This window comes from Camelus dromedarius, chromosome 27, assembly GCF_036321535.1.
Source record: "Camelus dromedarius isolate mCamDro1 chromosome 27, mCamDro1.pat, whole genome shotgun sequence".
In the NCBI taxonomy this organism is placed as follows: domain Eukaryota; kingdom Metazoa; phylum Chordata; class Mammalia; order Artiodactyla; family Camelidae; genus Camelus; species Camelus dromedarius.
Genome location: NC_087462.1, coordinates 2,902,416 through 2,930,325, shown reverse-complemented (window position 1 = coordinate 2,930,325; position 27,910 = coordinate 2,902,416). Strand labels below are relative to the sequence as shown.

The 27,910-nt window shown below is 51.1% G+C and overlaps 1 protein-coding gene across 2 annotated transcripts; it reads right to left on the bottom strand.

Moving 5' to 3' along the window:
* Positions 1–1,486: 1,486 nt before the first annotated feature.
* CHAF1A (chromatin assembly factor 1 subunit A) lies at positions 1,487–26,422 on the bottom strand. 2 transcript variants are annotated; one of them, XM_031436986.2, is made up of 15 exons: positions 26,104–26,421; positions 23,567–23,617; positions 21,513–22,378; positions 16,125–16,181; positions 13,807–14,036; positions 13,630–13,690; positions 13,211–13,279; positions 10,760–10,986; positions 10,077–10,245; positions 9,857–9,937; positions 9,363–9,455; positions 8,315–8,567; positions 7,236–7,726; positions 2,504–2,600; positions 1,487–1,963 (listed from the first exon to the last, which is right to left on the bottom strand). In XM_031436986.2, the coding sequence occupies exons 1-15, from the start codon at positions 26,393–26,395 to the stop codon at positions 1,863–1,865; spliced, it is 3,138 nt and encodes a 1,045-aa protein (XP_031292846.2). In that variant the 5' UTR covers positions 26,396–26,421; the 3' UTR covers positions 1,487–1,862. The 2 variants fall into 2 exon arrangements, with proteins under 2 accessions (XP_031292846.2, XP_031292847.2); XM_031436987.2 differs by lacking the exon at positions 16,125–16,181 and having other exon boundaries at positions 26,104–26,422.
* Positions 26,423–27,910: the final 1,488 nt, after the last annotated feature.

The following is a 27,910-nucleotide window of genomic DNA, read 5'->3' as shown; positions in this document are numbered from 1 at the left end:
CACTCATGTGATGAAGGGTGAGTTGGGAGATGGCCCTTGTTGTGGTGCTGGGCCCAGTGTCATCGCAGGACAACAACATGGAAGAAAGCGGGAGAGGGAGATGTGACGCTGTGGGTTTCAAAGACGGAGGAAGGGGCTACGAGCCAAGGAATTCAAATGGCCTCTAAAAGCTGAAAAAGGCACAGAAGTGGATCCCCTGGAACTTCTAGAAGGAACCAGCCCTGCTGACACCTCATCAGACTTCTGCCCCCTAGAATTGTAAGAACAGGTTTGTGGTGATTTGTTACCACAGCCACAAGGAGTGAGTACAGGCGGAACCCGGGGCCTGGAGTGTGGGCTGCACTTGCCTGAGCCTGGGCTCTAGACCACTCTCCCCGGTGCTAGTCCCTTCTAGACCCTTGCCTGCATGGGGGCCTGTGGGGCCTGCTCCTCTGGCCTCTGGGAGATTGAAGCTTCCAGGCCCCAAGTATGAGTAGAAACAAGCCCCCCAGCCGGTGAGTAGCCCCCACAGTGCTTTGTCTCACATCTGGGCTGCCGGCAGCTCTGTTCTCACGTGGGGGCAGGACCTGGGCACCCCCCCTTACCGCCTTATCGCTGAAACCCAGCACTGCCTAGGCTTGTCACTTTGGTCTCACGTTCCGCCCTCAGCTGCTGCTGGGAGTGGCCGCAGCTTGTCAGGCGGCAACTGACATGGCTTTAAGCTGACCTGACCGGTGCAGGTAGTCACATCACAGATGGGAGTCACACGTGAGTCCCGTCCCTGTGCTGGCGCTCGGCAGCTGCACCCAACCTGCGGCAGTTAGTCCTGGGTGGGGCCAGGGTCCTCCCAGGCCTGGCAGGGGCTTTGCGCCACACAGTGAGCTCCCCGATGGCGGGGTCGAGCTGCCTTCTCAGCTGTATCCATGGTGCCCCCCTTCTCCCTCGGGAATGTCGACAGCAAATACAACGTGACGGGAAGGGCTAGCAGGACAGGAGTCTAGTTCCCTGTGAACTCTGCCCAAACCCCAGTTGCCCCGGTCTTCACCACACGCTCGCACACCTCTGCAGGGCCTGTCACAGTCCCCGTGTCGGGCTGCTCTGGGGCCTCGCACACCATGCTCAGGTGCTGTGCTGGCGCCACTGTCCTCAGTTTCGATGCTTCCCTGAGGTGTGGCCTTACTCAGAAGTCAGCTCTGGAAGCCGGGTTTCAGCTCATGGAGGTTGGAAATACCCTCTGCTTGCCTACCTGAGGAGCAGGAGGGTTTAACTGGCATAAGCAAGCACCTGCTGAGAAGCCCTCTGAACTGGGTCAGCGGGAAGGCCGAGTATTTCACAACAAAGAGGTACAAAGCGATGAGACAGCTTTTGCAAAGCGTAAAGTTTCATACAAACATCACGGGTCCGCGTGTGGGGAAGGGGGTAGCAGATACCCGACGGCACAGAGCACTGGGCAGCGGACACACCGCTCACGGAGGCGACATATCTGAAAAGACGACAATGTGCCAGGTCAGGGCTAGACAGTTTATACACAGCCACGTCCGGTCCGGGCACCACGCCACACCCACGGGCTTCAATTCATTTACAAGCATCTCCTCGTGGCATCTGCCAGGGGTCCACAGGGCACGACCAGGCTTTCCCCGTGCAGGGCATCACATCACAATAATGCTTTATTAAGAGGCAGATTAATATGCAGCTTTTGGGGGAAAATCTTTACAAGTATCAAAAAGAACTAATCAAGCATCCTATATAACCTTTCCAGACCTCCAGGGAGGTCTGCGAAGCAGGACAAAGTGCTCTTTACACAGGAGTCAGGACTTTCAAGTATCTGAGAGGCGCCGAGAGTGCCCTAACCAGTCCACGTACACACACGGCCCGTCAGGGGCTCAGGAGGGGCCGAGCGAGCTGGAGGGCACAAGGCTCGCTCTGGTGTCCACTCCCACAGCCCCCCCAGCTCCAGAAGTGGTTCCGCACGGGGCCTGGACCTCTGCAAGGCAAGAGAGGGAGGGGCTTCAGCCACTGCACCTGCCGTGGGAGTGGGCGGGCAGGCCCTGCTCCTCACTAAGGCTTGGGCGGTGTCCACCTCGTGCCTGGGCGCTTTCCCTGGCACCCTTCAGCTGGCTTTGCACCCGACCTCCCGGGAGAGGAAGCCCGTGGCGGAGGCGGGGGAGGCGGGCACCAAGGCCCAGCGGCTTGCTGTGCAGGCCGAGGACAACGGCCCAGGCTCCCTGCCCCCGGGGAGGCTCGGCTCCCGCCCCTGGAGCCTGCCTCCCGACGCGGCTCATCACTGCCGACATTCAGGACGCTGGTGTCCCACGTGTAGCTTTCAGACCAGGGCAGACGGTCCGGGCCTGGGCTGGAGCCCTGTGCCCACACCGCCGCCTGGCCAGCCTGCCCAGTGCCTTCCAGGGCCTCTGAACTCAGTCTTCGTTAGTCACAGAAGAAGGCGGGCGGGAGAGTGAAGGTGCCCGTTCTTCCCTCCCCTGCCAACTTGAAGGAAAAGAGGAGGGTTTGGGACCCTTCTCACCCCCAACATCCGAGATGTCCATCAGCACACAGTCTCCTTCCTCTTCTTCCTCCTCCTCCGTGTCCGCCTGGAAGCCATCCAGGTCCCCAGCTTCAACCTGGACAGACAAGGGCACACAGTCCATCAGCAGCAGCCAGGGATGGTGTGATCCCTCCCATCACCTGCTTCTGTACTCCTGACCTCTGCCCATTTTGGCAACAAAAGTTGAGGAGTCTGGTCAGTTTCCCCAAAGGAAACCTTGGGGAGTCCTCTCACACGAACTAATTGTGTTCAGATTTCTGAAAACTACCCTCATCGTTATTTATCCTATTACAGAAACAATTTGTGAATTGTTTTTAAATTAGAATTCTGGGTTTCTGGTTTGGTTTGAAAGAGAGATTGATAAGGCACACACCTTCCCTGAATTATTACTGGGACTAAGTGGCTGAGACATTAGTTGGTCAGTGTTTTCTTCTCTGCCCAACAGCTTAGTCCCCTCTGCCTGATGCTTTGGTGACACTTTCCTTTCACTGATGCTCAGACCAGCTTTGCTCTGAGGATGCCATGTGCGCTGCGTGGACAGGGGTCAGGAGGAGTGGGAAGCCTCTACTGAGGGTAGGATTTCCAATGAGATCTTGAGCCTGGGCTTTTACCAGAGGGGACAGAGAGAGAGGATGGAGAAAGTAACAGGCCTAACTGTAAACATCAACCAGCCACCCGAGCTTCACACTCTATAAATGAACAAGAGAACCGGCAGAGGAGTCAGAGCTGGGCTTACTTCTGAAGCGAGGCTATTTCTCAAAACACTTGTGAAATTCCTGTCATCCTTGCCTGGAAAAAGGATGACAGCGCAACAAGACCCTCTGCCTTGCACACGGGTTCCCCGGCCTGGCTGGCAGACCAGGCTCATGTCCGCAGTCCCCAGTTCTCAGGTAGAAGCACCACACCAGGTCCTCGTGGCTGGGAGCCACGGAGGCAGGAATGGCCCCAGGCAAGCAGGGAGCACTGCTGCCGGAAGGATGCTGCAGGCAGTTTCCAACTACTTGTTTCAGAAGAACTGAGCAGCTCTCAACCACGCCAACCTGGGGGTGTTCCTTTGGGTCTGGTGAGCAATGGGACAGACAGGTTTCTGCACAGCCTTCCCCGGTCCCCGGGCCCTCCAGACAGGAGGTGCAAGTGCAGATGGACGAGGATTTCTCTGGGTCCACAAGTTTTTAGAGGAGCCACCATCCACAGCTCCCCGGGCGCACAACATTCTAAAATGAAGAATTCAGGACGACATCCTGAGTCCTGCTGTGCTGAGAGCTGTCAGCAGTCTGCAGGCGCGGCGGAGCTCACCACGTCGCTGTCCTGCAGGTGGAGCGTGCAGAGACAGAAGGGAAGCCTCCGGAGTTGGGAAGACGGTGAACAACCATAAAGAACTGAGACTGGGTAACACCTGGTCTCCTTTTAAGTTCCTTTTTTTTTAGTTTTTCTTAGATTTTTTCCCCATTTTTTTTAACCCTTTTTATTGATTTATATTCATTTTACAATGTTGTATCAAATTCCAGTGTAGAGCACAATTTTTCAGTTATACATGAACATATATATATTCATTGTCACATTTTTTTCTCTGTGAGCCACCATAAGATCTTGTGTATATTTCCCTGTGCTGTACAGTATAATCTTGCGTATCTATTCTACAATTTTGAAATCCCGTCTATCTTTTAGGTTCCTTTTGATCACAGAATATTTTTGACTGGAAAGAGCAAACAGAGCCTCCCCCCATTTAAAAGTAAAACCAAAGCCAAAGAGTTGAGCCACCTTGGGGCCACACACATACGCGGTGTCAGAACTGGCACATAACCACAGGTGTCACTGGAGCATAGGCCTTGTAGACGCAGAAGGTATTATGACTATTTGGGACGTGAAAAGAAAAGTTTAAATTGCCACAAATTTAGAAAGCCCAAACTAATCTAAAATATTCACATATGTTTATGGTATAGCAATAATTATCCCCAAGGGGGTGGAAGCATCAGTTAGTGGCTTTACCAAAATGCAAGGGGAGGCACCCTGCATGCTCCCGGGCCTCCAGCCCTACTTCCAGGAAGCTGTGCCCACGGCTCCCCTTCCCGCGCACGTGACAGGCCCCACTCAGCACGCACCCAGAGCTGTCCTCCCACCCGCCCTTCCACACAAGCAGAATTTTGTTGCTGGTGGTGAAGGTCTCACCTCCCCCACCTCCCCAGCAGCTGGGGTGGCTGTGCCAAAAGATACAGATGGAAGCTGCTTCCTTCCTGCTAAATGGGAATCCTCCCCTAGGAAGGCCCCGGCCATCCTGGTCCTGCTCCCCGGAGGTGTGGCAGCCGTTCTGCAACCATGAAGACAAAGGCCACAGATGAAGTCAGGAGGCAGTGGGAGGCAGGAGGCTGGCCCCAGATGAGTGTTCACCAGCTCAGGACTTCTGCTTGCTGGAGACAGACCCACACGCATTTAAGGTGACGGGGCTGTTACCTGCGGCCTTGCACAGGCCTGGGAGACCAAGTGCTGTCCACCTCGAGTGCTCAGAGGAACGGCAGGGATGACTCCCCACCACCCCAAAGAGCCCGAGCTCAGAGCTTCCCTTCCTGTGATGCATGCAGTGTGCTAGCCCATGCTGTGGTCCTGGCCCTTCCCATGGAACTCCCTGAGAAGGGGCTTTGAAACTGTAAGAACTTGGCACCCGCCCTGAGACTCGCTGAGTCAGACTGGCTGCGGCCAGCGTGCCCAGGGAAGTGAAGGCCCAGGCTGGGGCGCGAGCCACGGGCTGTGTAGCCTTCTGTGAGTCCCCGCCACACTGCGAAGCCTCAAGGCACTGCCTATGAACAGAGAGAAGTCGCGCTAGCACCGTTCACAGGAATATCGTCAGATGAAACGCCTCTCCCCTGGGGAGGGGGCACCCGGTTTATTTGGGAGGATTTTCTCTCTCCTGGAGGCTCAGTAAATAACAAAGTACCAGTGAAAACGCAGGCACCCACGTCAACTGCCTGGCGTGAGGCTTCAGGTGATAAGGGTTACGCCGTCCTTTTCCACGCAGAGAAACAGGCCTCGAGCCTGTGTGAGGACACCCCCCGCCAGGAGAGGAAGAGCAGAGGGGGCTCAGGACGCAGCTGCAGCCCTCACATGGAACCTGAGGGAGGCGGATGGGGGACGAAGCCTGCGAACACTGCTTGGATAAGGAAACAGAATGTGTCTTCCAACCCCGGCTTTTTAAAAACTGGCTGCCCAGCTGGTTTCCACCAGAGCAGCCGCACCTGCGCTCCTTCTGGGACAGTCTGGGTAATGGTGGCATCGGCCAGGCACGATCTGCGGCCCGAGTGCAGCCTGAACACACAGTGGACCATTCTGGGCTGAGCCCAGGGAGGGAAGTGTTTGTGGGGCTGAGGCCTGACTCCTAAACAGGTGGGCTCCCCTGAACCAAGCCATGTCCACACCTCACCCGGACAGGGTCCGGGTGTAACAGAACAGCCGACAGGAACACGTCAGACCGCTGATGGTCCCCATGCTGTGACAGTTTAGGAAGGTTTACGACACATCAAAGACCTCACCAGTAAGTAACATCAGAGAGGCAGGGGCAGGAGTGGGGTGAGGGGCACACACTGTGGCTCCCCTCTTCCTCCGACACCACCCAGCCTTCAGCAGCAGCTCCTAGAGCGGCGGCTCCCTCCAGGGAGGCCCGAGACAAGAGCCGGAAACCCAGTTCTCACCACACCTCCATCTCATCCTTGTGAAATGGAGTCTCCCAAACCTCTAGCTCTGTGAGATGCCTGCCTAAAGTGAGGGCCCAGCGCTTACACAGCAAACCAGGTCTCCAGTGAGAGACATGAGACGAGACACATTTACACCCACATTTCAGTAAGAACCAAAGTGCCCGCGGCTGCAGTCAGGGCCCCAGGCTGTACCAGGGGGTACAGGCAGCACTGGAGACTTCACTCTGGGGGCGTTTCTCAGGAAGCCCACCGACCTCAAGGTCCCCATGGGGCCGTGGGCTTTCTCCTTCGTGCGCTGTCAGTTTGCAAGTACACGGCTGTTCGCTTTGCGAACCCGTCTCCCATTATATGGTGTTTTGCTCCCCACTGTGCCTGCAAGACCTAGCAGGCGACCTGGAGCAGAGTAAGTGCTTAGAAACTGCGTTGAATGATGTAAAAACTATCTTACTAACTAAATAAAGCCACCACATGGAACGTTATTCAGTGCTAAAAACAAATGAGCTAGCAAGCCATGATAATTAAATGCACATTACCAACTGAAAGAAGCCAATCTGAAAAGGCTACATACTGTGCGATTCCAAGGATAGGACATTCTGGAAAAAGCAGAACTATGGAGGCAGTAAAAGGATTAGTAGTTGCCAGGGCCTGGAGGGAGGGAGGGAGGGAGAAATAGGCAGACCCCAGGGGATTTCTAAGGCATTGACGTGATTCTGTGAGATACTGTGACAGTGCAGACCTGTCATACGTCTGTCCAAACCCACAGAACGTGCAACACCAGGAGTGAGCCCTGAAGTGAAGTACGGACTCGGGGCGACAGCTCATGAGCTGTAACAACGCGCTGCTCTGGGCAGGGTGCCAACAGCAGGAAGGCTGTGCCTTCGGGTGTGAGGGAGGGAAGCATACAGGAAATCTCTGTCCTTCCCCTCAGGTCTGGTCGGTTTTGTCGCCTCGGTTTGGCTGTGAATCTAAAACTGCTCTGAAAGAATGTGTTACAGATGACGAAGCCGCACAGCCCGGCCACTCACCTGACCGTCGTGCCGGCGCTTCTTCATGAATTGGGTGATGCACATGCTGCCCCCTGATTTCCTCTTGAGCGAGATGGGCATCCCCTGGCCAGGCCCCGTGATGGGGACACTGCCACTGTCCTCCCTGGTGGCCGAGGGCACTGCAGTGATGTAGCTCCACTGGCAGGGCACAGGCAGGTGCTCCTGGGCAAAGCTCTTCAGCACCTCTGGATGGACGTACCAGCACATCCTGTAATCGGGCCTCTTCTCGTAAACCGAGTTCTCGGAAATAATCCGCTTGAGCCTGGCCTTGGAGGGGATGGCGGCGTCCTCGCCGGCAGTGGGGGTCTGGGGGCGGGAAGGGCCAGGGCTTGGGGGGCTGGTGGAGCCGCGCTCGGGGCTGCCGGCGTCCTTGCTGAGCAGTCCTCGGCGGCAGCACTCCTGGAACTCCCGGATGATGACCTTGCTCCCGTTCACGTTCCCGTGCAGCAATGGGAGCAGCTGGGCCAAGACTGGCAGGGACAGGGAGACACGGGGCAGCTGTGAGACTCGGGGAGAAGCGGAATGAACACCGCACATGGTTCTGCCATCTGCCACCGAGCGGCCTTTCTTTTCCTTCCGGTTTTACTGACAGCTGACACACGGCACTGTGTAAACTTAGGGTATGCAGCATAATGATGTGACTTACAAACATCGCGAAGTGACCACCACAGTAGGTTTAGTGCGGGTAGTCTTTTATGGGTAGATTTAAGACACGTGAACTTGCTCCAGAAGAGATTCTGGAAGCCCAAGCCGCACAAGGCAGGATTCGTTCAGATAGACTGTCACGGCCCTCCCGGGCTTTGGGGAGCCAGGGACCGAGGTGTGTGGCCTTGGGCCCGGTGCTGTCTTATGCCAGTCGGTGACGTGGCTGCACTGCTCTTTTATCACAGAAAGGACAGACATGCTCAGAAAGTGGTGGCTTCTGCTATTTTTTTAAGAATTTCTAAATTATCACTCCACTTGACTAAGAAGTCTCCGGCCCCTGGCCTAGGAACCACCTGGGAGTCGGAGCAGCTGGAAGCCTGGCCCCCTCCATCCCGCCCGGAGCTGGCACTCACTCTGCTGGTCCCTCCTCTCTCTCTTGGAGGCCTTGGGCGTCGGCTCCTCCTCAGAGGGGACGGTCTCCAGCAGGCACGCCGTGAACTGCTGCAGCACCTTCAGGTCGGCACCGCCGTCCCTGTCGGCCGCCCAGACGCAGCCGATCTTTACAGGCTGGAGCACCCGGAACCTCTTCCCTTTGGCCAGAAACTCGTCCCACTCCTTGGCCTTCAGTTTCTGGCGAACCTTGTGGTTCTCCGGGTCAGCACACTCCTTGCAGGGTAGAGAACAGACACTTGCTCAGGGTCCCCACTCCCCTGCTCCCCAGCACCCGCAGTCCCAGCCTCTGGGCCAGTGAGAGAGAGAGCAGGCCGCAGTGGGCAGAGCCATTCACAGAGTCAGGGCCAGTGCAGCTCCCCAGACTGCCCGCCATGTCTAGTCATCCCTCTTCTGACCCCTGACGGGTGACAAAACAGGCAGAAAGCATTTTCAGGTTGAATGGTAAGTGGTACTTTCGCCCTTTCAGGGTCTGAAATGCACCCTCTTCTCCGGCCATCACTGGAGAGGCACAGGTATTTTGATAACCTCGCCAGTGATCCTCTGACACTACCCTGGATTCTCTGGTTAACATGTGATCCTGGAGCTGTCAACTCAGCAACCCGAAATCACATGTGTGGCCTCTCCCACCCCAGACCGATGCCACTCGCTAAGACAGCTACCCCGTGGGCATGAGGCATGTCTGCCTCGTTGGCCGGAAAGGTAGAAAGAACCCAGGCCCTTCAAGTCTGACCCTGAGAAAAAATCACCCCCTACTGGTATTGCACCAGTCACCGTTTCCCCGCCACCAAAACACCACAACCCGGCAGGCCTTCTGAGCCCTAGAGATGGCTTCCCCAAAAGTCCCACCACCTGGCAGAGCTGAGAAAGCTGGGGGGTTGGGCTGAGCCTCTGAGGCTGTGAGGAGCGAGGTGCACGTGGAATCGGCTATGAGGCGGGCTGGGACCTACGTCACCACCCCCAGGTCAGCGGCCAAGCACCAGCCCCGACGCCTCCCCATTCACCTCTCACCTCAGTTACCCCTTCATCCTCAGACAGGTACCCATGGGGCACAAAGAACCCATCGTCCTCATCTTCATCCTCTGCTACGTCATCATCATCATCCTCAAAAAGAGGGAAAAAAAGTGCACATGATCATAATCCGTGGAAGCCACGTGCGCTTCCTGTAAGGCTTTAATCTCTGAAAACCTCAGAAAGAAAACACCGTCTACCGCTTCAGGTGTAGTTCCTACGGACACCGTGAGGACTGGCTAAGATCCCACTAACTAGTCCTGCTGCACCGCGGTCAGCTTGGGGCCCTGGTGAAGCAGGGAGTGGGCCTGCCCCAACCCGAGGGTTCCACTGCCAGACAGGGCAGTATCACCAAATAAGGGTTTTCAAGAAAAGCTGGAAATGCAGGTGTTACGAGCCAGCTGGGATTTCCAGCAGGTTAGACAGATGCTGTCTGTGAGGGGTGCTGGCCTGGGGCTGCCGCGGTCTTCTGCTCAGAACCTACAAGTGCTCACCCCTTCACTGTGGGAGAGGGACTCTCCTGGCTCCTCCTCTTCCCACTCCTCATCGCTGTCTACCTCGTAGTCAAGGAGGTCCTGAGAAAACAAACACCCAGTGGTCATTGTTGTCTTCAGGGTTGGAAGGGAAAGGCAGAGCGGAAAGGCTGGAACACTTATGGACTCCACAGCACGCTGAGAAGGAAACACAGGAGGGTCAGCCGCTGCTCGCGCTCACCCTGTCCTGGGCCCAGGGGTCCTTCGGGTGAATGACTGTCGTCTTCTTGTTCCATGTCCCCCAGTAAGCTGGTCGGTGATTCTCGGAAAACTGCAGGAGTTTCATCCTGCCGAACTTCCTCCTTTCAGGAACACCATCCACTTTGCTGCTCTCCACGATCACCATGTCGCTGAGAAGTGAAACCCCCACTCAGGAACGCCCCTTCTGTGGCGCATTCACCCGCCCCCAGAGCAGCAGGCTGGGCACTCTACAGAGATGGGCCACCCATCTCTGCAGCAGCGTCCCTATTTCCAAAGCAAGCTAATATTCACCCCAGGGACACAGTGCAAGAAGGAGGGAGACACTAGACTATCAGGCTGCTGCCCCACAGCAAGTACAAAAGTGGGGCTGAGGAGGACACACAAATGGCAAGAACAAAGGACACCCTCCCAGGGAGGCTGGCACGGAAGTGAGAGGTCCAGGCAGTGGGACAGGCAGCCTGCACTCCAAAGCTGTGGCTTTCAGCAAGGCCACCACACCTGAGAGACTCTGGAGGTTCATGGAAGCCAGAAGAGAGAGGACTGATGAAGCATGGAGTTCCAGAGGGAAAGGAGTGGCCAAGGCCACAGGACTCAGCAGCGAACCAGAACCCAGGGCTCTCTGACTTCACCAAGAGGCAAACAGCAGTCTCCCTGGGCACTAACCTGTTAAAAAGGTCTGTGTTCCGGTTAGAAACCATGGTGGGTCCAGACCTGAGGGGCCGCCGGCCTTTCAGATCTTTCAGGAAGGAGAATTCGCTGCTCTGCTGCTGGAGGAGGTGGTCTAACCGATCACAGAGGTCTTGGTCGAAGGGAGTCCGACAGCGAGGGGCGAGGACCATGTGCTCTTTAATTTCAAAAGGGGCAAACTTCCCACAGGAACCAGCCAGGGTCTGAAATGGAGAAGGGATGTGATGGTGCACACTCAGCAGCGGCGAGGTGCTGCGAACACTTGGCCAGTGCTTTTAAGGGTCACCCAGGTTGGCAGGTTAAAGGAGACGCACATAGGCCACACACTGTGTGATGCCATTTACACAGGTTTCTGGAAAAGGCAAAACCACAGAGCCACAGGCTCCATCAGCAGTTGCCGGGGCCGAAAAAGGGGGTGAACAGCAGGGGAGCCGTCTGGGGTGACAGACATGCTGGAAACGCACTCCTGAAAAGGACAGACCTCATTCTGAAAGTACACCCCAGTGAACCTGGATTTTTTGTTTTTTGTTTTTTAAAGACTAGGACCTGAGAGTCCAGGTGAGGAAACTAAGACCTGGGAGGGTGACCAGCTTACCCAGAGCCACACCATTACAACACATGATGGCTTGACAGAGCTGACCTCACACCAAAGCCTGTCCTGAGCCTGAAGCAGTGCCTGTGTCTAAAGCTCGTCCTTGGTAATCCTTGCAGTTGGGGTGCCCTCCCCGGGGCTCCCTCAGCTGCGTGAGTGTCCGTGTCAGCGGGCCCCAGGACTGGTGGCACACATGGACAACGTGGGGGTCAGGAGGAGTCGACATCTCTGAGGCTGAGCGTAAGGAAGCGAGCCTGTCACCCCAGCAAGAAACAACAGCTGAGGCTGACACCCTTATCGTGGCCGCTCGGCAGGGCCATCCAGGGAACTGTTCAAAATCCCAATGCCTAAGCCAGCCCATCAGATTCTCTGGGATGGAATCCAGGCCCCAGTGAGTTTTCAAGTTTCCTGGTGAGTCCAACATGCAGCCGAGGCCAAGGACCAGCAGACTGTTCTCTTCACTAATAGGTGCTGGGAAGATCAAGTATCCACTTGGGAAACAGGGCCATGGGCATAAAGAATTCTAGCTAAGCCAAGGAACTAAACATAAAAAACAAGGCTTAAGCTAAAAAAAAAAAAAAAAAAAAACAAAAACCTGAGAAAAAAAAAAAACTAGAAAACGTCTATGACCGTGATATTATATATAGTCTTACAGGCTTTGTACCAAAAACCAATTGCCATAAAAGATTAAAATTGTTCACATTAAAATGAAAAATTTCTGTATGAGAAGATACCATAAACAAGTCAAAAGGCACAGAACGGGCTGAGAGAAAGCCTGTGCAGTGCAGCCCCAGGAATGAAAATCCAGACTACGTAAAGAACTGGAAACTGGGGGGGAAAGCCACAACTGCAGAAACATGGGTGAGAAATAGGAACCTGGAAGTTACAGAAGAAGTAAGATGGCAGACACAGAGGAAAAGATGTGCAGCTGCACTGGGAATCAGGAAAAACGTAAAGCGAAGCAAAGATACGTCTTTTCCACCCGTCAGGTCGGAACAATTACTAGAAAACTCATCACAGCCGGTGCTGGGAGGGCACCTGGACAGTAACAAATACCACCTCAAGAACGTGCGTCCCTAGACCAGCAGCAAGCCCATGTCCAGGTGGCCATCTGACAGCAGGCGCACATGCAGAGAGGCACTGGTAACATCCACGCACTGCTGGAGAGGGGATCAAGACGGGAAGGGGTGTAAATCGCAAGGCCACCCACACCCGGACACGCTGTGTGGCAACAAGAGAGAATGAAGACGGGCCACCGTGGCAAGAATCCAAAATACAGCCAAGTGAACAGAGTGGTAACACAGTAACTTCTTAGTTTGTCATGTGCATAAACACACAAGTACACCAAGGGATGTAAATGCCCAGAAGATCTGGAAGGACACCCTTGCGTTGGAGATGAGTTACCTCTGGAGCAAGGAGAGGAAGGGGACGGAGGTCTGGGTGCTCCATCAGCAGAGGCTGGTTAGACGCTGACTGGGTGGCAGACGGGGAGGCAGAATTCTGTGCTGGATCCTACATGGTTGTTCCACGCCTGGTCTCCTATCTGAGCAGAAACTCCTCCCTCACACCTTTCCACACAGCTCCCAGCACAAAACTGCTCATGAAGCAACGTCTAAACACTTGGAAGTTTTCGCACATGTGCCACTTTTTGCGTCTTTGGGACGTGGTGAGTGACAATGAGCCTCCAGATGCGACCAGAGATCAAAGCTCCCTGGGCAAGCGGAGGTCCCTCTGGATGAAAGGAGAGCCAGCAGGTCAAAGACATCCTTTTATTTTTTCAAAAGGAAGAGCCTGACAGAGACCATGAGTAAAGCCAGAGGAAGCCAGCTGCTCACCTTGGGGGCCTGTGGAGTCTTTGGTTTCTGAAAGAACCTCGTGATTTCAGCCTTCTCTGCTTTAATGCGCTGCAATTTAAGAGAAGAGGATGAGGAAGAACGAAGAGAAACATGCAAAACACGTAAAAGCCTCTAGAACTGAACCCTAAGCATTTTTAAGTTGAAAGTATCATTTTGATGTTAGCTCTCAAAACCCATCAGCCCACAAGCAGGTACCAGGCAACCTCAAAGGGTCAGGGCCACTCTTGCGGGCAGAGGGCCCGGGACGTCCAGCAGCAGGCACGCGACAGGCCAGCAAGAGTGTGTCCCTGGGGGCCTTGGCTTCCCACCACCCAGGGAACCAACGCTGAAGAGCAACCCGGCAAAGCCCCCGCTGCTCAAGCACATGGGAACTTGCACGTTCTGGAAGAATATTCTACCTTTTCTTCCTCTCGCAACCGTTTCTCCTCTTCTTTCTTCCGCTTCTCCTCCAGCTTAGCCCTGTGAACGTGAAACTCAGTTCCAGCCGCCCCACACGGGCGCCGCGTGGAGGCGCAGGGGGGACCCAGGGGTGCCCCAGGGGACGGGGGACGGGGGGGGGGGGCAGGGGCACGCACTCCAGGGCCTCCTGGCGCTCCTTGCGCCGCGCCTCCTTGCGCCGCTGCTTTTCCGCCTTCTCCTTCTCGTCCTTCTCCCGCTTCTCCCGCCGCTCCCTCTCCTTCAGCTCCTTCTCTTCCTCCTTCTTCTTCCTGGCTTCCTCCTTGGCCCGCTTGGCCTCCTCCCTCAGCTTCTCCTTCTCCTCCTTCTCGGCCCGGAGCTTCAGCTGCTTGCCCAGGCGCTCCTTGTCCTGCACAGAGACCAGCCACAGCTCAGCCTGGCGGCCGCCCCGAGGGCAACCACGCTAAACAGCAGGGGGAGCACTAGGGAGCCAGCCCCGGGAGAGGCCTGCGGCCACTGTCCTCACAGCAGTGAGCTTTCAGTCCATTATACTTCGTGCTGTTGTGAGAAGGGTGATGAGAATTAGCTGACACCACAGGGCCTTCCTTTAAGACACCATCTTCACATAGGATGAGGGTCATTTTTTATTGAACTAAAAAAAGATTAAGTAAGTACCTCTGGGCCACTTATGCAGAGTGCCCGCTGTTAGGCCTGAAAGGCACTTAATTTATCAGAATACCTTGGCAAAATGAAGACACAAAAACACCCACAGGTTTTCCCTACCTTCAAAACAAAAACAATTTCCTTCCCATCCCCCCAAAACTATACCAGACAATAGGGTTTATTTTACTTCTCTTGAAATGAGAGAGTGGAATCAGGCAAGGATGGGGAATCTGATGAGTAAATCTTAAAACTGGGGAAACAAATGAGAACACATAGAGAATAAAAACACAAAAAAATTCTTTTCATCTTTAAAACCATTTCTCAAAAGCAAAACAAAGACTTCCCAGAATCTGAAAAGAAGATCAAATGTTAGGAAGGGCCAGGAGTGATCTCTATGACTACAGTAGTGCTGTTTCACCACCAGCAGGAGGAAACTGCCAGTTTCTTTGATAGTCTTTAAAATGGGAACATCTCATTTTATCACATCCACAGAATTCATATGTGGCCCAGAATGTGACTAATCAGAATTCACATTGAACAAGTGTCACCTCCAGGGTGGAAGGGCGTCATCTTCCAACACAGCACTGGGTGAGTTTCAAGGACTGGCATCATCAATGATGGCTTCCCATCTGGCAGGAGCCTCACAGCTCAGCTTTCGGTCTGGGCCTGTGCCTATGCTCTTGTCCCCGGAGAATATCCTGCTCTTCAGCCTGCTCAACCTCTGGTCCCTTTCACAAAAGCCATGAGGCATGCGGCTGGAGATGTGCGGACGTCCCTGCCAAGTACCCTCCACACTTGACACGTGGGGTCCTTGGAGAAGGGGCTGGTCTGACAGAGTAACTCAAGTAACGAGACCAGCACTGCGAGTGCAGGGCAGGGAGGAGTCGTCTCCCCACTGCTAACTAAGAGGACAAAAGGCTTCTGGAATCATGTGTAAATCAGAACTTTTTAGCCACATCTGAGCCCCTCCTTACCCCTTGCCCTGCAGGTGCCTATCTCTGAAATTCCAATGAAGAGTGAGATAAACTCTAAAAGAGCCATCAAAATACCAAAATGCACAAAAATCAAACGCAGCCATAAGGCAGACAGCACTGGAAGCACCTGGTGAATACTCAGCCAACTGTCACAGGCACCCCTTCCATGAGCTGGCGGGGGAGAAGTCCATGGCCTTCGCTGCTCTTCACCCAGTAAGAAAGAAGGCCCCTGCATTGCTGTGTGTGAAGTTTGGTGACCCCCCTCCAGAGACCAGAATCGAAGACTCAGCAGGGAACCACTAAACACTAATCTACCATCTGGCGTAGGGAACACCAAAAAGCACAACACCTGGGAAGGAACTGAACTTCAATCTATGTGTAGGAGCCTGGGGTGCAGGGAGACGGATGGGGTTCTTTCTAAGGCAATTTTTTGTTTGTTTGGGGAGAGGAGGAGGTAATTAGGTTTATTCATTTATTTATTTACTTACTTAATGAGGGACTGGGCATTGAACCTAGGACCTCATGCATGCTAAGCATACGCTCTACCACTGAGCTACACCCTCCCCGCCCTTTTTAAGGAAGTTTTAAACTACAATAGGATGCCCAGCTATTAAGACAGTACTCACTGTAATAAAAGCTTAGAAAACACTACACGCAAAACCTTAGGATTTAGCAAAGCTAAAAATGATACAATCCACAAGCACGAGGCCCAGTTATGTAAAATGAAGCAAGACGCAAAATGATGCTCAGGACAAGCAAGGGAAAGTGAAAACTGGGCCAAAGAAGGGCAGAGGCTTCGCTTCCTATGTACCGCCAAAAGCACAGCAGGGGAACTTTCTATTTTAGGGGAAATGTCTTACTCTTTGCAATCTCATCTTGTTCTTCTCTGCAGAGTCTTTGACCAATTTCTTACTTATCTGAAAGGAAAGACATTTATCTGTAAATATGGGTTGTTTCAATCACTTTAACACATTTAAATACCGTATAGTCCTTGGGGAGGGGAAGGAGGAAACAGTGACCCACGCTGTTAAGATCTTTGCAAAGTAAGAACAGCGAAAACCTTTCCAGGTGACCAGTTTCCACTGAACAGAACCAAAACATCTTAGGTGGGTCATAATCTCCAATGAATGTGCACTTGTGTGCATCTGGGGATAAAAGGAGAGACCAGAGGCAGATGATAAAAATGAAGGAGGCCTAGCTGGAAAGCAGAAGCCACAGCCAGCAGCCATCAGGGAGATGACACAGTGGTAGTTCTGTAGCCAACTGAAGGACTCGCCCTGTCTGAAGAGGACGGGGTCTTACAGGCTCGAAGCCCAGCACTGCTGCCTCTTCCGATTTTCCCGGAAGGCTGACAGTGGGAATTTTCTGTGAATTCTGTAAGCACAGGCACACCTTGCTTTATTGTGCTTCCCAGACACTTTTATTCCCCCCCCCCCAAACTAAAGGTCTGTGGCCACCCTGCGTCAGGCAGGTCTATTGGCGCCATTCTCCCAACAGCATTTGCTCCCGGTGTGTCTGTGTCACATTTTATTCTCACGGTATTTCAAACTTTTTCATCATTATTCATTTGTTGCAGTGATCTGTGGTCAGCGATCTTTGATGTTACTATCGCAAAGATTATGGTTTGCGGAAGGCTCAGACAACAGTGGTTTTTTTTTTTTGGTAATAAAGTATTTGTAAATTACTTTATTTGTAAATTAAAGGGTATGTCCTTTTTTTTCTGACATAACACTTTATAGACTACAGTACAGCATAAACATAACTTTTATATGTGCTGGGAAACCAACAGATCGCCTGACTGCAATATTTGCATCATTGTGGGGGTCTGGAACCTAACCCGCACTATCTCGGCAGTCTGCCTGTAATGTCTAAAGATCACCACCGTGTGAATCAAGAAAGACATGTTTACGGGCTGGATTCCCACCGGCCACCAATTTGTACTCCCTGCCCAGCACAGCTCTGCTTTTTAGAATACAGAGTGAATGCCCAGGAGAAAAGGTCAGCTTGCCAGAGGTGGCGATCTGCTCTAGAACCCTACGTTCTGGAGCACAGCAGTCTCTATCGTCTCTGCAAAATGAATTGAGTGTGAGCTACAAGGATTGACTGAGATGCACAGCTGGACTCACTCGCCGTGCTGGCCAGATGGTCCCAGGTAGGAACACGAACGAGGAGTCCAGACTCCAGGCTTAAGCTATCTCCAGAGCAGGAATCCTGGTAACCAAAGCACTCGCTGGAAGAGCAATGGGGAGAATTCAGGCCGGAAAGAAATACATACCGAGGCTCACTGTAGACTTGGGGAAGTAGTCAAAAGATGAGACAAGCTGAGCTGAAAAACCAAAAGCCCATTTCTTTTGAAATGGTCTGACATTCCAACAAAACTATGTAAAAACAGTTATTTCTCTACTGGGAAAGACTCAGACCTGACTAAGACTTTCTACTGAAAAAAACTCACAGATTAAGACATCCTTCTTACCTGGGATACCCTGAGTTCTTTCTGAACTAAGCCTTCCCTCAAGAGAGGGCCAAGCACAGCCACATGTTTCACAGGCATGAAAGCCATATGACTGGCAGAACACGCAACCCCGTCTCACCGGGCAAGCGTGACAGAAACGCCAGTTACTAACGCAGTCTCACCAAGAGCTTAGAAGGATGTATCTGCCTCTCCAGAATCCATTCTGCCAGCCAACTTGGACTTCACCCCCACAATAAAGGATTTAACGGCAGGAGTCTAAGTTGCTGTGTCTATGTCATTGTCCTTTGTGTTCAAAGATGATAGCACCAAATGTGACTGCCAGACCGCAATATGAGAATATTTGGGGACGAAAACACATTTGTTTAGTCTTGCCCATACTTGCTGAATTTCAGCTGCAGAATCAGTGCCTTTTATAATGCTTCCCCTCTGTTGTGAGTCCAGGAGCACTGGAGGTAACATGACCACCAGAAGCTGCCTTTATGATATCCAACAACCAGAGCAATTATGATTTAAAACCAGTATCTCTCTTGCTTTACTAGACATCTAGATGGAACTTACTGAATGGATATTTTATCTTCTTGACACTTGGCCCAAGTATTTATAGAACTCTCTCAAAATATGGGCCACAGTTGACCTATCTGGAACTTGGCCACCAAAAACGAGATCCAGGATCCCAGAATGAAGCTGAAACACACACACATCAACCATTCCAAAGAGTCAAGGCTGATATGACTATGTCTGTGCAATAAAATTCCTGCACTGTATTCAGAAGAATCCTAGAGCCCACTCACTCTGATGTGACACGTAAGGAGATCTAATTTCTAAGCCCAGAGCAAGTAAGTCTCAGCAGCTGAGGTGAGGAGAGGTGGCTGAGGACAGGCCCAGCCACACGGGGACTGCAAGCAGCCGAACCCACACGCCCATTCCTGTGAGCCTGCAGTTCTACTTAACAGCAGCCCAAGGAAGCTCATGGCAACTACTGTCTGTCAAGACCGAGAATTAGCAACAAGAGAAATATCCATCCATCCAGGAAGAATGGCTGTGCAAACTGCAGTACGTCCACACCATCGCACCATCAGCACGTGATACAGCAGTTAACAGAGACAGATACTCCCATCCCAACGTGAAACACAGCTAAGACACCCTGGAATCAAAGAGAAACATGTTTACGGTATCATGGCTCATGTAAGGAAACAAAATGATACTGTGTATTCCCAGGGATTGCCCACACAAGCACCACACAGAGGACTATGACTGACAACAACGGCAGCCTAGGAGACAGAAAAAAGCCAGAGGGAGCTGCAATGTTTCAGTGATTTTTTTTTTTAACACGAAGAATTTAGTACTCGTATAATTTAAATTATCTGGGAAAATTCCAGCAATCCGGGCTCATGTGTACAGAGGTGAGACATAGATTCCAGTCACACCACTAACCACACAGCCCTTTACGGAACAATAATCTTGAGTCATCAACAATGTAGGCTAAATTACACATTTAACTGCAAGCAAACTGGAGAAATCGTTCTAGCCTAGGTGTTAAAAAGTTCTGATGCTAAGCACCAACAGAAGAGAGCCCTGAATTATCTTAACAAGGTATTCCTAAATTGTTTTTCAAAGTGAGACTCTCTAGATACCTGGGAGTACTCCAAACAAAACAAAACAAAACAAAACAAAACAAAACAAAATAAAGCTCTCTCGGGGGATGCTGTCCTGCACTCCCTGGGAAGAGACAGCAGGACCCGCATCGCACCCAGTTCCCCTGGAAAAAGCACACACTGGGGACCAGTAAATGCTTGGGGGCTTGATTTCTCAGTACCCGGTCCAGGACTAACTGAGCCCAATGAAAACCAATCTATGACATGGTTAAGAGGAAACAATCTGTGAGCCTTCAACAAATTTCTGCCTACAATCTGGAGAGGAGGAGGAAGTGGAGAGGGAGGAAGGAAAAAGAAAAGTACTCTCTACAGTAACAGGGGTCAGGAAAAAGGGGCACACGGCAGGGAAAGGTGCTACAGTTAGGTACCAACCAACCAACCAACCACATGGCAGGGAAAGGTGTCAGAGTTAGGTATCAACCAACCAGGAAATCCAGCACTCCTGAAAGGTAAACAGATAAACTAGAAAGCTGAGTGTGTGATGCTGGAGGCTGCTGTCTCAGGCTGTCTGGCCATCACAGCGCCCGCAGGTTCCCGGTCATCCCTTGATTTCGCCGTCATACTTGCGGTTTTGCCCAGCATCAGGGGCTCTACCTCCAGCCGGTGGGTGATTGGGGCACTTTTCTGCCAAAGGCCCAGGGCGGGACCTTCGCCACCTGCAGTGTGAATTATTTGCAAAGCTGTGTGATAACACTGTCTTCTAGAACATCTCAAAACTCCAAGTCTGCATTCAGAGTAAGACCAAGCATCTCAGAGGCAGGACTTCCTAAACTGAGCACTCTTGGTTCATGTGCTCAGCTGATTTATGGCCATTTGGGACAGTGGACAAGAAGGAAAACTGTTCTGTGTCAAGGCCCAAGTATGTAGCTTCCCAATCCCCAGGATTGTCTATGGACATAAAAACAAAATTAAAAAAGGAAGTTGTTAAGAAGAATGGAAAAGGTGTACATGTCCTGATGTCCAGGCTCACTGGCTATAACAAGTCACATGACAAAGCAGTTCTGCAAAAGACAAGCAGCCGCCTGGAAGGACCTGGAGCAATGGTTGGACAGAACAGAACGAGACGACTGACAGTGAAACTCAGTCTCGGATTTTGAGTCCGACTAATGGCTCGGATGGAAGTTTAAAAAATGAGCATCTCAGTCAGCCGTATTTAGAAACTTAGAAGAAAAAATGATGACCCCACTCGTGACTGATACTTTGTGAACTAAAGAGGAAGCCATTTTTCCCTTTCTCCGATCTCCTCAGGGGGTAAAAGACAAGAAATGTAATCATCTAGAAAAATAATTCATCCCTTAGAGATTAAATTTCAGAAAGCAATCACGGTTGGTTGGTTACGGTCAAATTAAGCAGGTACAGTAGAAAATGAACCACCCACTCCAGGATCCAATCTTCTATGAAAACCTGATATGAAAAAACACAAGTGCTACAAAATCAAAGAACACTTTTAAACACAATTTGGGATTCTTGACTAATTTTAACAGCTCTACCCACAGGACCTTAGGGACAGGTGAGAACAGAGACAGTTGCCATTGTGCTGATGGGAAACCAGTGACAGAAACAGGGGTCCTTAAAAATGGTGCTAGGTCTCTCCTTCTGATTGCTCTGGGTGAGGTTTTCAAAGTGGGTGGCCATGCTGACAAGAGCCAACCCTACAGAATTCCCCATTTGATTCTCCCTGCTGTCTTGGGCTCTCTTTACCAAAGCTTATGGACTGTTTACCAGCAATAGCCCTACGAGTCTCTGTGGGAACCAGAGGAGTGCAGGGAGCTGAAGCTAAAGGCTGACGTGACGGTCAGTTGCCTGCTTACATCTGTTAGTCACTAACGTGGCTAAGGTGACCAGTACCATCAATTAGATGTGAACAAGGCGACCAGGACAGCACCAACACAACAGTAACTAACCAAACTACCAGCACATCGCAGGGTACACGGAGCTGAACACTTCTAACGGCTTTTGAAATCAGAAAGAGTTCTGCACCAGAAGTCACAGGATCTGGTCTGTGGCCCCAGTCACTTGGCCACTAGCCATCTGGGTGACACAGTATCCGAGTTAAGAGTGAGGGGCCGGACCCAGAAGCCTCTGGATTCCATCAGCACTGGTTTATGGGAGATACTCACTCTGTGGGCTGCTGTGGAGGTGGGAAAGGGGCTGGGGCTGTTGCGCTGCTTTGCAGGAGCAGACTGCCCCTCGGGTGAGCTGGTAGGAGAGGAGGAGCTCAGGGATGAATGGCTCAGGACAGAGTCCTCTTCGGGGCTGGACCCCAGCGTCTCGCTCTCGGAGGGCATGCCCTGGCCCAGAGAGGTGGTGGGAGGAGACCTGGCTCGGGGTCTGGCAGCCAGGATATCCTGCAGGACAACCACAGGCACCTTCCCTTTGAACAGGATGCCCCTGGCTTCGCTCCACCTGTCCTGGTCCTGCCTGGAGCACGTTCTCAGGCCGCCTCTCAGCTCAGGGCAGCTTTGGGGCAGGCCCTTCTGCTCCAGTCCACTCCTCTCTGCACTCCCTGACTCAGCACCTCTCTCCTCCACTTTGCATGGAATGTCTGAAAGGGCCTCTTCAGGAAACGCCAGGTTGTCCTTCTGACTGGCCTTCGGCAGCCCCCTCTCACCTCCAGCTTCTTCTGTGACCCCATTTACATTCTTCTGAGAGAGAGAGGCGGCAGAATTTGGTTTATTGTGGCCCATGTTGCTGTCGGTTAGGTCACTCAAGTCCTCCATCAAATCGATTATGACCATGTTCTGGCCAATATCGTTTTCGACTTGACTTCTTAAAAAGTTATCTAAGGGACCCTTCCCATTGGCAAGTTTTGGCCTAAAATCTATGTCAGAACCCATATGACAGCCGTTCTCCAAGTGGTCCAAAGAGGTTTCTAAGTCGGGGTCTTGACTCTGCACAGAGGTGCTCTGAGAGCCCCTCGTGTCCTCCAACCCGTCGTCAGTCTTCTCCTTTGTGACAAGACTCAGGCGTTTGAATGGCAGACGCGCTAAAACAAGAAGAGAAGGAGGCCACCTTTTTAGTGAGTGTGATCAATACTCTCATACTCCATATGCTCACAAGCGACCAACTTTGCTGTGCCTGGGGGTGGGGGGGGATTTCTCAAGTTTAAAAAGGGGTTATCTTTTCATTATGTAGTTTCCCAACATCCTAACTAAAGGCAAAAGCAAAAAACTGACAAGCTTTTATAGCAGGGATACTGACAGAATTTTGAAAGAGACATTTTCTGATCTGTTCAAATTCCAAAGTTACTTGTTATGGGTGGAAATCCCATTTGAAGATAAGTGCCTCTCATTCTGAAAAGCAAAAAGGAGATCCATTTGCAGAAAGATTTCTCTCTGCCCCTAGCATCCCAGGCTTTCAGCATTTCTTGCCGATGAAACAACTACCCTCCCACTGCATGCCAGCCTTCTGGCTGCTCTGAAGAGATACATGGCAACACCTCAGGAGTGTGAGGAGGTTCAGATGGGTGTCTTCCCAAGGCGCCCACATTTCCTCAAATGCCAAAGCATCTCATTAACTACTTTATAGTGTAAGACCGAACAAACCTGTTCTTGAGCAGTTTATAAAACAATCATGCCCTCAGAGTCTAGTCTGCCCCTAACCCTTTAACCTCAGAAGAGGGTTGCCACCACCATCAAACTTGATATCAGTTGTCACAGAAGGCAGGCTGCTACAGGCGAATGAGACAACCAAGCTTTAAAAACCAGAAACCATCCTTTTTTATATAATCCAACCACTAATCTGGCCTACATGAAAGGATTTGGAGACATTCGTGCAAAAAGTGGTTCAACCAGGAGCAGCTGTGCCTGCCAGGGGGTATCCAGCAATGTCTGGAGACATTACCGGTTGTCACGAACTTGGGGAGAAGGCTTGGAATGCTGTTAAACTCTCTACAATATACAGGATAGCAACGTTCCCCCATGACAAAAAATGACAAAATCAACAGTGCTGAGGTAGAGAAACCCAGCTGTAAAGGCAGAACCTCTGGATTTGATCTTGGGGACAGTAGTGTAATGAAATGGGTTTCCTAGTTTCCAGTTTTAAGGTGCAATTGTTTTCTCCCCTCTAACCCCTTGATGCGTCTGCTGAGGACCCCAAAAGATGGCCTCTGCCCAAGGGGAATTAAAAATATAATTGAGGAGACAAAATATTTAATCCATTCCCAGAAAGTTACCTTGTATTAACTTCTTGACTGGAAAAGCTGGTCTGTCTTTGCAATCCATGGCTGTGAATAAGTGTCAAAGGGTAAGTTATTAAATGTTGGAAACAGTGAAGCAGCAAATACATACGCAGTACCTGTTATGCACACAGTGCTTGTTCAGTGGGGGTGATTTCGCGCCGCCTGCCTCCACCGCCCCCAGGAACATTTGGTGACATCTAAGGACACTTTTGGTTGTCATGACTGGAGACAGGATGCCACTGGCATCGACTCGGTAGGCGACAGGGATACTGCTAAATATTCTGCAAAGCACAGAACAGCCCCCCACAACAGAGATTATCTGGCCCCAAATGTTAATAGGTTGAGAAATTCTGCCCTGGACACTGTCACATCTTCACTCTTTTATTTTCCTTGAGCACTTATCATTCTGAGACCTTTGTGTTTCTATCTCCCTACAACAGAACGCCAGCACTCGGACAAGATTTGTTCCATATTGTACCTGTCCCACCAGCCCAGGGTCTGGCACATAGTGGGAAATCAATGAACACAGTAACAGGAACAATGAAAAGGGGACTGAGTAAAAGTAGAGATGAGAGAAAACACTGTATCACTGATTTCAACATGAATATGACCCCAAAACAACCTCCTCCAATCCAATCACTCCCCCATCAACAAAGCTGTAAAATTAGAATAGAACTTACTTCCTTTTAAAATATAGTTTATAAAGATAATACAACTTGAAAGCATTTTGAGTTTGCCAGGCTAGAGCTGAAGTGCTATCAAGAAATGGTAAGGGAGAATATTTTCCTATACACACACACAGACACACACATACACACAATCTCAAAAAAAAGCACCTAACAATATCAAAGCTGATGCAGAAATGATCATAAATAGAATCAAATCTTTAGATAGATATCTTCAAATGGCTAAAATAAATTTAGAAGCTGACATCTAGATCTGGCTTGGAAAAATCTAGTTTAGTTATTTTGGCCAATCTACATTTTAGAAAAAGATATATATATGTGGGTATTAGTAAAAAGCAGATCACGGCTTTATAAAAAACCCAGCTTTCCATAGATGAACCTGCCCTCCCCCCTTTCAAGCTTGGAATATAAGAAAGGTATCCAGAAGACTCACATTTCCTTTCTGTCCATTTCAAGGTAATATTCTCAAGTTCTCAGTTACTAAAAACAAGGATTTTTCTTCCCTCAACTGAGGGATATATAACCTTTAGCCACTTAAATTTATTTTTAGGACAACGACAAGGATTTACAGGCATGGCCCTGAGTCACCAGCTTTGATGCAACAGAACCGAAGATGGAACAGAAGTGACCTGGGCCCAGAAGCAACCTCAGGTCTACAGAAAAAAGGATCCCATCCAGGGATCCAGACTGCTCAAAGGTACACATACAAACTTACCAATGCTCTTTATTCTGAGATTATATCCCTCATAATTTTATTTAGCATTAAAACATCCTTCCCTTTTATGGTCACAGCAAATGGTGCTTTTTAAATTTTTTTAATTGAACATCTTTACTGGGTCAAATGATTGTCCACAACAATCAGTCCCAACTTTATTTATATGAATTCTGTGTCTCTTTAAAATCCCACAGTCTGGAAACAATTAGCACAGTGGTTTTCAACTAGGGGGCCCCTTGGCAATGCTTTGGATACATTTTTGGTTGTCACAACTGGGAAGGGGCGGTTGCTACTGAAATCTAATGGCTGGAGGCCACGGATGCTGCTTGACACCCTACAGTGCACAGGATGGCCCCAAATGTCAATAATGCTGAAGCTGAGAAGCCTTGGACTAGACTAATTGATGTCCCTGCCAACACTTAATTCATTCAACCAATCCATATTTATTGGGCACCTACTACATGCCAAGTATTGCGCCAAGTGCTGGAGGTAAAATGAGAGTCAAGCAAGAGAGACAAGCAGTCTGGTCTTCCTTGGTTCACCACTCCAAGTTCTGGGGGCTTGCCAGGCACCAGAAAGCCCCCTCCCAAGACACAGGAAGGAAAGACAAGTCCTCACCATGCATATCCGGCAGCATCAAGAACCCGGGACCCCTACCATCTGGGCCTCTTACTTGGGCTTGTGCAGACCCGCCGACGCAGCTGTTAGGGTCCTTGAGCCCGTGTGACCCCCGACCTCAGGTTCCCCACCCGGCCCTAAGGCCGCTGCAGGGTCCAACTTGTTCAGGGGACACAAACACACTTAGTAACCTGCAAAGCCGGCCCTTTCACCACACTGGGTCTCAATTTCCTCTCCTGGCCACAATGACCCGTCACCACAGAGGGCTCTGGAAGGACGAACTGACGCAAAAGCGCCGGGAAAAAATGGTCGCGGCCGCAACAATAACATCAAGGAGGGCGCCCTACGGGTCGCAAGGCCCTGTCTCGGGATTGTAACGGCCCGCGAACCGAACGCCAGGTGCCGAGCAGCGGGCCCGGAGCCGGGAGGCCCGTCCATCCACAACTGCTGCCTCCGTGCGCACAGGCCGCGCGCCGCGCCCCGCCTTCCCCTCCGCGCGGGCCAGAACCGACCTGTGGCCGCTGCTCGGGCGCCCGGCGCCCCGCACTCCGGCTCTTCCAACATTGCCCCGGCGGCGTCTCGAGCTTCCCTCAGGCGGCGGAGGCGCCGGCTCAGCTCCGGCGGCCGCTGCTGCTCGCCCTCGCGCCCGCGCCGCTGCTGCCGCGGCCGCCGCGCTCGTATTTGGCGGGAACCGCGGAGACCCCCGCGGCCCACGCTTCGATTGGGTGAGGCCGCATCACGTGACGGCCCTCTTCGGGAAGAAGGGAGCGCCGGGAGCATCCTCGCGAGAGCCGAGGCTTCCATTCCTCACATACCTCCCTTATTGATATTCCTGCAGAGGGCGGGGCTTCCTCTCGGCGGCCAGTCTCAGGCGGGGAGCAGATGCCCTGCGATTGGGGGTGGGTGGTGTCACGCTGAGAGCTCGATACTGTGATTGGCTGAGCGCGTGGGATCCGTCAGTGGGAGGAAGGAGGGCCAGGCTCCTACGTCATGACGAAACGCTTTACGTAAGGCGCCAGTGACAGCCTGTAACTGCGATTTAAGTGAACTGAAGTTCTTTTACACTACCTGGACTTAAGATGAATATAGCAACAGCAGTTAAAATTATAAATTACTTTATATGAACAATAAAAATAAATAAACTCTGAGCATCTCTTCAGAAGCATTTGAGATGCAGTAAATATTTTCAGAGGGAATGAATTAAGTGGTTGTTTCTGGTTTAATCCTCAGGATTTTGCACATACTGTTTCCTCGCCTGCAACACTTTCTGCAGCTCTTCTCCTGGTCGATTTCTACCTAACTTTCAGATCTTAGATTGAAACCCCAAAGAAACTTTTCCTCTCCTACTCCCAACCAGATGAAGTTTCTACAACACTGTTCTTTTTCTTGGAGCAATTACAGCTTATGCTTATTTATTAGCGTGTTTTTGGTTAATGAATTAGTTTCTGTTTCTGTCATTAGCAGGAATCATTTATCACTGTATCCTCAGGGCCTATCAGTGACTAATATATTAGTAGGTACCCAATATATATTTGAGTGAACACAAAGCCTCATGTAGAACAGAGACTTTCCGAGTCAGCCTGCGAGCCTCAGAACAGGTTTTCTTCAGCACCAATTTAATCTCTCAAGCAAACAGAAATGAGGAGAGAGGAGTTAAATTTGGCCCAATTTTGGGATTCTATTTATCCTGTAGGTTGGATGATTAAATCAGTAGAATTAGTTGGAAATAATATGGAAAAACAGGAAATTTGAGGACATCACTTTTGGGCCTCAGTTTCCTCGTTTAAACCATTAGGATGTTTTCCCTTCCTTCTCTGACATTCTGACGTCTGAAATGACGTAGACCAGTGGATCAGCATTCAGGGTGCCCATCAGAATCACAGGGGAGGTTTTTCAAACTATTCATAATAGCCCCATTAGGATCTTGGGGGAAGGAAGTTAGGTCATGCATATTCTGAGGCAATCCTCTGATTTAGCCCAGCATCTTCTGTTGAAGCATTTGGAAACTTCCAGCAATCTTCTGCTTCAGAAAATCACTCAACTCTGTCAGAGATTTCAGCACTGAAGCTGTAAGCACTTTGGCAGAAGTCATTTTCTTGTTCCTCTTTTTGGATTCATTTACACATTTTGATTCACTATTAATTTCCAATTCATTCAATACAACAACAATTGATGGAAAAAATCAATAAGCATGCATCAATCCAAGAAGGCTTCCTGGAGGAGGTGACATTCCAAACAGCATCCTCTTTTATGCACAAAGGATAGGGGAAAGATTGGGAAAGAATGTGCAAGAGAGGAGCAATGTTAGCAAAGCCCATG

Excerpts from the sequence above, each read along its gene's own strand:
- CHAF1A (XM_031436986.2), bottom strand. The coding sequence starts at position 26,395 with ATGGAAGCCTCGGCTCTCGCGAGGATGCTCCCGGCGCTCCCTTCTTCC. Across the intron at positions 9,938-10,076 it reads ACCCCTGGGCCCAGGACAGG|GACCTCCTTGACTACGAGGT; the intron begins GTGAGCGCGAGC and ends TTGTTTTCTCAG. Across the intron at positions 2,601-7,235 it reads AGCGCCGGCACGACGGTCAG|GTTGAAGCTGGGGACCTGGA; the intron begins GTGAGTGGCCGG and ends TTGTCTGTCCAG.